Consider the following 9529-nt stretch of genomic DNA (forward strand, 5'->3'; position numbering starts at 1 on the left):
TGTGAGAGATGGGGCGACTAAGTCGCCGTGCGTAACGACGCGTGATCTGTATAAATCATAAACGGCTTAGAGCCGAGCAGATGAACTCTGAGTTTGACGAGAGCATACTTCATAGCAAGTAACTCTTTGTCCTGAACTGGGTTCGAACGCAATAACACGTTCATGCCCATCAACATCTGTTTGCAACAGAGCACTGCCAATGGCAAAATCTGATGCGTCCCAGATGACACTGAAAGGCCAATTTGGGTTTGGCAGTGCCAGAATCGGGGCATGGATAAGACTATCCTTAACTGCTCGAAAAGCATTATTTTCGGTGCTAGTCCAGCAACATTCTGTATCCTTTTTAAGGAGATTAGATAATGGCCTAGCCATATCAGAGTAATTTTCGCTATATTTGTGTAAATAATTGGCGAGACCCAACCACTAACGCAAATCCTTTTGGTTTTAGGAACCGGCCAATCTACTATGGCTTTTACCTTAGCGGGATCCGCTCTAAGGCCTCGCTTTCCAATGAAGCATCCTAAAAAAGTATTTCGTCTGCGCCAAAAATGCATTTAGATGCATTGGCATACAATTTGTTGTGCGCATGCACTCGAGCACTGCTCGCAAATGGTCTAAATGGTTTTCCATATCCGACCGACCCTGTTCCGCACGACTATGGACAAAAATGTCATCGAAATAAGTGTGTGCATAACCTCGATGAGGGCGAAACAGTTGCGTCACTAGACGATTAAATGTTGTCGAGGCGTTGGAAAGCCCTTGTGGCATAACCAGCCACTCCCATAACATGCCGCTTGGGGTGCTAACCGCTGTAAGCGGGATATCACTTGTTCGCATGAGCAATTGGTAGTAACCGTCGACTAAGTCAAATGCACTGTACATAGTACATCCCACCATATTGTTCTGAAGAACATCCTTTCTAGGATTGAAGGTTTGTGCTGGTATAGTGGCAGCATTAAGCTTATTATAAGCATGTACAATGCGCCATTTACCATTTGGCTTTTTGACACAAAATGTCGGTGCCGAATGAGGAGATTTGCTTTCTCGTACCATTCCAGCCTCGTGCTTAGCACGGAAGAAATCGTCAATGACGTCACACTGCTTCCTTGGTAAAGGCCATTATCTTGTGACACAGCATTTGGTTCCCGCACCTAAGTCAATTTCATGACGAACACCTCTATCCGGAGGTAAAACAGATGGTGGGTTATTACCACATCTTGGAATTTTAATTAATATATAAAAGGGATCCGTAGAATCTTTAAGGATCGATGACCCACTTCGCGCACTAAGTGCAGCTTTTGTGTCATCCAGGACAGCTTCGTCGAGAAGTGACGATGAGTTTAACTCAACCATAGGTCGAATGACCACCATTTCAGATAAGTCACCAGCTTTTAAAGCTCGACCGCACTCATCATTAGACATTTCGTCTAGCTCTAAAAGAGCATGTAACGAGGGGATTGCCGCAAGGCTAACTTCCCCCTCAATGTTACCGGTTACGCCATTTACAAGCGTATGTACTTGCTTACTCGTATCACTTTGTGAGGGTATACACGCTTCGTGTCCACCCTGTCTTGGAGTGGAAACAATACGCCTCTTAGAGGCCGGGACATTCACGTCCCCGGGTTTTCCAGCCTGTATTGGTTCTAAATGCCCTGGTATCTAATTTGTCATCTGACACTGAGTTTGGTGACTCGGCTTCCTTATTCGGTGGCCTTTTACGTGTCGCTTCACGTGTCTTAGGGGTTTTGGCCCTTAATGTCCTGGCGAACTGCCAATAGTGTCACTATTGACACTCAGTATGGTGCCACCTCGGCCGATCATACTCGGTGGACTTAGATGTGCCACTCCACGTATCTCAGGGATATTGCACCCTTGATGATTCGGCCTTAGGCCAACAATGCTTTCAGCATTTAGTGAATCGTTATTATAACGAGTGTCACTCGACAGAGTACGTGCCGTTCCACCTATTTCTGCTGAGTCATGCGTTATGCTCTGGGAATGGCTAGTTAAACACCAGGTGCTGTTAGGTGCCCCGTCTACTACTAATCGTCTTGTGACGCAACTTGCCTGTAACGGGGCACCTTTCGGCTGCTGGATCAGTAGGGCGCTCCGCACCTACTGACCCTGACCGTTTTGTTACGATCCGCCTCGCCGTTGCGATTTCGCAACAGCGTCGGATCCGCGTCCTCCGCTGTTCTTAGCGAGAGGTTGGTCTTTTAGCTCAGTGTTTTTAGGTACTGGCCGTGGGGCACTACACTCATAGGCGTAGTTGTCCGTCTTTTGACAACAATCACATTTTTGTAATCGTTTGTAGCTTGAAGAGCGAGGTTTCTCGCTCTCTACGTACGAGAGGTCCATGGGTTCTGGACCTCCGTTTTCTTGTCGTCTCGAAGGTTGATAAGCTCCAGATTAAGTGAAGGCTGTACGCTTGCAGTCCTTCTGTTCTGCTGTAGAGGTCTCTTAGTGTAGCTACTTAGTTTTAGCTGGCGGAGGTTGATCGTAAGGCTTTCTGCTAGAGCTATGTTAAGCTGTTTGTTATTATTTTTGATTTCCTATGTAACGATCTTCTATCTACTACTAACGTAATTATATCAATAGCAATCTATGTATGGCGCCTACTTGCGCACCGCACATCGTGTCTTCTAACGATTGGCGGGGTTGATATTAACTTAAATCAACCAATCAATAGAATCGATGTCTTATTGCGTCAATATTACCAAATTTGGTAATTTTGGAATCATTAAGTCAAAACTAATAAGATTCTTTGCTTATTTTCTCTCGCAGAAAATAATACTCCAGAGTAATAATTCCTTTTATATGAGATTATATTTATGAAACAGGACCCAGTTGCAAATAGGAATAATCATTAAACAACTCAAATAGTCGTTCAAGCTCGTGGGGCTAATTGAGGCCTTCTTCAAGGAACACAAACATTCGTAGAATCAAATGACAACCAGTGCCCAAAATTACATACCTTAGAACCACAGCGAAAGCGTTAAGAAGGCACGGAATCAAAATGGGAATTGGACTTGATTGACTTCTTAAAAGTAAAGCATATTACTCTTATTATAAATTCGGCCCCAGAAGAAATAATAGCTTTGAGACGAGTTATTGCCCAATCATTACCACTAGAACAAAGCAATGGTTGAGGTGACTGTCTTGGACTACGGGGCAGGCAACGTGCGCAGCCTGAAGAACGCAATTTACGCCACGGGCCACTCGGTGAAAACTGTGAAGTGTGCTCAGGATATCCAAGATGCTGAGGTACTAATTTTTCCTGGAGTCGGCAACTTTCGCGCCGCAATGGAATTTCTTAATCGCAGTGGCTACGTGGAGAAACTGAAAAATTACATTATGGCGGATCGACGCTTCTTGGGCATTTGCCTGGGTATGCAAACGCTTTTCGAAGGCTCGGAGGAATGTCCTGAACTGAAAGGCCTCGGTATTGTAAAAGGCGAGGTGGCGCGTTTTCCATCGGACCAGATTGCGGTACCGCACATCGGATGGAACGGTATTAACGCTTGGAAAAAGTCGTCATTGTTCTCAGCGCTAACAACGCGCACGGAAAACATCAAAGTCTATTTTGTGCATTCGTTTCGCGCATTAAAGACGGATAGGAATGCCGATTGGGTGCTTTCCACCACGAACTATGGGGACTTGGAGTTTGTCAGCTCTGTTCAGAAGGGCAACGTCATGGCCGTGCAGTTTCATCCCGAAAAGAGTGGAGCTGTGGGTTTAGCTCTTTTAAAGGGTTTTCTGGAAAAATCGACTTTTGTAGATCATGATGCTCCAATATTAACAGCAGCTACAGCATTACGGACGAAGCTCTCGAAGCGTATCATTGCGTACGTTGGATCTTCTTAGACTTTTTCGACACTGATCTTCGTACCGCTGCAGGTGTCTGGACGTCCGCGCGAACGACCAGGGAGACCTTGTGGTAACCAAGGGAGACCAGTACGACGTGCGTGAAACCTCCAAAAATAGTCGAGGAAGCCACATTCGCAACCTGGGCAAGCCGGTTGATTTGTGCAAGCGCTACTATGAAGAGGGTGCGGATGAGGTCGCATTTCTTAATATCACGAGCTTCCGCGAACAGCTAATTGGTGACCTGCCGATGGTCCAAGTATTGGAAGCTAGTTCCGAGTGCGTTTTCGTCCCACTGACGATTGGTGGGGGTATTCGTGATTATGTGGACGATCAGCAGAAGACCCACTCCGCGCTTGATGTAGCGGCGCAGTATTTTCGCTCGGGTGCTGACAAGGTCTCGATTGGCAGTGACGCTGTGTATGCTGCTGAGAAGTACTATGCAAATGGCGGCCAAGGTGACGGTACGAGCTCGATCGAGACCATTTCCGCTGTGTACGGAAACCAAGCCGTTGTGGTGTCAATGGATCCCAAACGGGTGTACGTAGCTTCGTTCTACGATGAGAAGGCTAAAGGACATAATGTTATCAAGCTATCACAACCTGGACCAAATGGTGAACAGTACTGCTGGTACCAGATGACGGTTCGTGGGGGCCGTGAAGCCCGAGACATCGATGTGGTGCAACTAGCCAAGGCTGTGGAAGCTCTTGGTGCAGGCGAATTGCTCTTAAATTGCGTTGATATGGATGGGCAGAAGGCTGGATACGATCTGAATTTGACTGCACTCGTGAAAAATTCGGTGCGGATACCCGTTATTGCATCCAGCGGTGCCGGTAAACCTGATCATTTTACAGAAGTCTTCAAAAAGACGAATTGCGACGCGGCCCTCGCGGCCGGTATTTTTCACCGTAAAGAAGTGGTCATACAAGACATAAAGACGCAACTACATGCTGATAGCATAAATGTTCGTTTTTGATAGATGTTTCTACGCAGACGAGTCTAGAAGCGCCGGCATGAGCCTCTATCTGCAAAGAGTCAATCTCTTCTGCGTTTCTTTTTAAAAAATAGAGCTCAAATTATGGAAACTATCTTGCTGCTTGTGGCCAAACGTGTCATGGTCTGTTTATCGGTGCTCAATATCAAAGGTCAGTACTATTAGGTAGAGAGCTATTGCCCTAGTTTATGGCTGTGTTTCTCCGTTGTAATGACAAGATTTGGTACTATGTAAGTTCTGGCAACTGTAGTAGCCTCAATTCGTACTTTGAGTGTATGAGGCAGATTGATAACTTTCGCAGCAAGTAAAAGTCGTTGTCTTTGCTTCCAAATTGCAGAGGTTGCTCGCTGTCGTTGCTTTCAAATTGCACAAGTTGCGTCATACAGTTCATTTGACGACGATAGGCAAGACAATTATGGTATGACCTTGCTTTGTGACATAATTTGACAGCTTCTAGTAAACTTGCGCGATGAGCCGAACGAAAATGTGTGGAAAATTCTTTAATACGGTGCGAGGTTGAGGCTCGCAATTTTACAAAAATTAACGAAAGTCAGATACAAAGTGCAAAACACTACCCCCTGACAAACAGTCGTTTTCGTTGCTCAGATATGACAAGCGTTGCAGAAAGTTGTATAACGTTTATAAAATCTCGTTATGATTTTATAAAAGGGCAGCAAGATTTCGCTTGCACGAATCCAATTACACTCTTTGTGAAGTGAGGGACTAGTGGCGTTGTTCATTGGCAAACGTAATTATTGTGTCGCTGAGTTGCGCTTGCTTTCGTTAGATCACAACGAGACTTTTCGTAATGTCCTGCAGATTCCGAGTTAACTTTGCCGAAAGCTCAACCTCTTGTACTTGCTCAACATCTTGTGAGATGTTCGCATTGCAAGTGCAAGTAATTGACACGTTGGGTATGCGGCACTTGTGTCTCGCACTCAAGTTATCATATTCTTTTAACTCTTGAAAGCCACTTAGCCTTCCAATTGATAATTGTAGCTCTAAACACCTCAAAGACTGAAGAAGCTATACAATTCTCATCAGTCTTACGTGACAAATGGCTCGAAGGTCGTGCGCATGTGACTCTACGTTCACCAGCAAGTAACGGCTGTCTGTGCGGAGAGCACGCCAAAAGCTGTATGCGGAAGAGGCCATAAAGGCCTCATTACTCTCGATCTAATCGCAAATGCTGCATTAACAGTTTCTCTTGCAAGCTACAATTATGTGCTCGTTTTTATCGCGAGACACCAGGCTATAATTAATTTTTACTTTATTATGTCTTAAGCTGCCCTCGTCATAGGCGCGGCTGGCGCAATGGATAGCGTATCAGACTTCGAATCTGGGGGTTGCGGGTTCGAGTCCCGCGTCGCGTAGCATTTTTGACATGGAAAGAAAGTGCATTTTATTTGTTTTGGAAGGAAGAAATCTATAAGGAAGCCTACTTTACGAAGCTAAGCGTTATCAAAAGTAAATTTGAGCCGGACTCCAATTGCCTGTCATCTCTAATATCTAAAGATTTATATCTAATTGACGATGCAAGAACTGAAGTCAGCACATTAAAAATGAATATTTATACTCGCTCGTGAAGGACAGGCTTTTTAATGGTGTATAATTGGCCTGATAGGTGTAGCTTGTGTGTTAATGGCGTATTAGATTGTTCATAAATACATATTAACATTTGCCTTGCAGCTTCGTTGGTGAGCAATGTGAAAGCAACAAATCGATCGTAAAGAAAAGAACCAGGCTCTCGAGCAAAACGTTTTTAAATACCGTAGTCAAAATTGTAAATACTTTAATATCGCTTAAATCCTAGATTGCCACGTTTAGCTTTTGTTGCTTTACAATGCTTTGTTGCGAAAAGCGGCTACCATCTGTACATGAAGTCTGCGTATTCTATAAGGAAACACCGTTCACCTGCCGCTTCAGGAAGCCACCATGGCCCATAACACGCCACACGTTCCGATACTGACGAATACAATACAACAAAGAGTTGGACCAGCGGCTCACAATTCCCAAGTTCTTCCAAACCCTTTTTTTTGTAGGGAATTGCTGCGGACACACCCAATTTATGCAACGGACACACCTCTAACAGTGGAACTTTGTCTACAGGTATAAATGAATCTCCCAAACAACAAAAAAGTAGTTCGACAGTCTTTTGAACGTTGAGTTCTTGCAGCTTTTTCGTATTACGGGCTCTGACAACGTTTTACCGTTGAGTATTTATAATAACTGCTCATTTTTTTGCCTTATGCGCTTTCGTTTAAGTGTTTCACAAACACCAGGATCATTTGCTGGGCCTTTGGAAGCGTGAAAATTAAAGTTTTGAATGTCAGCATAAACGATAAAGAAATAAATGGAGGCTAGCGACGAGACGAGGTACTTTATGGCACGTACAGGTGAGCCTAAATGCTTAGATCGCGCTGCACGAAAATGGCTCGCGGGATCCTTGTAGCTACCGCCCACTTCCAAAACTACTCATTCTGCGATTACACTTCGGTTATGTTGTTATTGATATTACAAAAAATTACTTGACTTATTGACTTAGGAAATGTCTAGACCCCCCAGGTTTTTATGTCGTCATACTTGAGTACTGGGTTGAGCAATCTATTAATGAGTCAAATATGCTTCTTAAACGGGTTTGCGACGAATTGCGCCTCTCAACACTGCGATAGCGACTTCCACGAATCGTGTCGACTACTCAAAAGTCACTCGGGCTTTTTCTCACGCTTGGCCAAGATAGAAAAGTTTGCTTGTCTCTGCTTGCTAATTGTACCTGCATCTACACAAAGGAAGATTTGTCGAATGAAGGACTATCTTTAAAAGATATGTTATTTAAAAATTGGGGAGATTTATACCTGCAGACAAAATTCCACTTTTAGAGCATAAATTGGTTTTCTTTCAGTAAATCCAGTGTTGTTCGTCGATTGGCTAAAATGATAACAATGTATTAAGTGGCGTTCAGTCATTTTCTCAAAACAATTGTAATGGGGAGCAAGCTTTACAAGACAGCACCCACAATGGTGTTGAAGACCGTCAAGCCCATCGTGCACTGGGGCTTCGTACCTTTAATCATTTATTTGGCATTAAAACAAGAGCCCAATTTAACGTAAGCTTGAATACGTGACCCAAATGTAGTTTTCAAAGCTATTTCCTAACTGAAGTGTATGACTTTTACAGACTGCTGCAAATATTGAACCCATTCGCCGCTCCCGCTGATCCAACTCAAACGTAGAGCTGTACGAGTACCTTACCGCCGTCAGAATCGTCTCGTAGCAGTAATAAGGAATAATAAAACGCGCTTGATAAAGGAAAAATGAGGTTGAGTAGGAGCGCACTGTCATTTGTTTATTTCATCGCTCTACCTCGGATACGATATGTGTTAACATTTGAGCTTGTTTATAGCACTCGATGCAATCCTAAGAACCAATGACTTGTATGGTCACTTGATGCACCAGTAGGATGACGGTTTTGCCTTCATAATCAATGGCAAGACCGATAAAAATTGTTCGTATCGCCCTCATGTATCTGCACACAATGGCCTTTCCGACAACACACAATCGCGCAAATTCATAGTGAAAAAAATGGTCTATTGCGGATTAAAAAAGGACAAAGAAGACCTTGAACATTCCCGCCTCATGCCCATTTAAAAGGGCTATCACGCGCCAAATGTTGTAAATGCGCGGTATGTAATTTCATACGAGCTTTCAATGCATCAAAGCTCACATTCAAAATTCTGTCATTGTGTCTGCACATTCGGAACAGAGGCCTGAAAAGCCAAAATAATCGTCATTGGAATCTTCGACAAAATGTGCAAGCCCTGGTGCCGAGTGTGGTCAGTCAAGGCGAGCGATTACAAACGAGCTCCTTTAACCGCACCGTCAAAGGAGGGACGCACGAAGTGGTCAATGTATTCACACGCTCGCGGGCTATTATGAACGGATATCCAGCACGCAACGAAATAACTCTGGCGAGTTTTAGCATCCGTGCATCATTGATCGCACTTGCAACTTATGGGACGGTCGTAGCACACCATAAAAAAATGCTACCTAAAGGCGGCGCACCCTCAAGAGTTTTAAGTTAAAGGGCAATGTTAAATGCAATACTTTTGACCGTCCAGTGTTAGCAATTCGTCAACCTTTTCGATATCTCAGCATTTGGACGTGCAGTCGTGTTTGCCTTTAAATGAATCGGCGCGCGTAAGCACTGCCAAAACTTGATTACGTAATTTTTCCGCCATGCTCCACAGTGCAATTGCTATTCCGACAACATTATAATTAAACAAGAGGCAATGCTGCGCACAACTTGGCAGATACCGTCTTAATTTCTAGTCCGCTTTGTTGTAGGAGATCTGGAATGGCTCAATATGCCTTTTCTTTTCCTTAATGTAATAAATCATATTAGAACTGAAGTATTTCAAAGTGTTGTTATATTTACGTCCCGTTTCTCTGTGAATTAAACTATAATTATTACGTTTCAAGCTCAATCGGGAATCCTGCCAGACAGTGGCGTCCCCCGTTTCGATGAAATTACATACAATGTCTGTAACGGGGTGTATCGTTACATGAAATTAACACTAAAAGGTTGTTAATAATATATTATCTAAAAGGTAGATAATATTTGGAGGATATTACTTTATATAGCAATGTCCTGAATTCTTATCCATAAATAGGT

General features: G+C 43.8%; 2 protein-coding genes across 2 annotated transcripts; both read left to right on the forward strand.

The window, feature by feature from the left end:
- Positions 1-3141: 3141 nt before the first annotated feature.
- On the forward strand, positions 3142-5097 carry CCR75_009697 (uncharacterized protein; the record flags this gene model as incomplete). The annotated part of the gene is made up of 2 exons (XM_067967736.1): positions 3142-3845; positions 3898-5097. The coding sequence occupies 2 exons, from the start codon at positions 3142-3144 to the stop codon at positions 4838-4840; spliced, it is 1647 nt and encodes a 548-aa protein (XP_067817489.1). The 3' UTR covers positions 4841-5097.
- A 3436-nt stretch (positions 5098-8533) lies between these two features.
- On the forward strand, positions 8534-8939 carry CCR75_009698 (uncharacterized protein; the record flags this gene model as incomplete). Its single annotated transcript, XM_067967737.1, has 2 exons — positions 8534-8544; positions 8621-8939. 2 exons carry the CDS (start codon positions 8534-8536, stop codon positions 8937-8939), a joined length of 330 nt encoding a protein of 109 aa, XP_067817488.1.
- Positions 8940-9529: the final 590 nt, after the last annotated feature.

This window comes from Bremia lactucae, linkage group LG3, assembly GCF_004359215.1.
Source record: "Bremia lactucae strain SF5 linkage group LG3, whole genome shotgun sequence".
NCBI lineage: Eukaryota > Oomycota > Peronosporomycetes > Peronosporales > Peronosporaceae > Bremia > Bremia lactucae.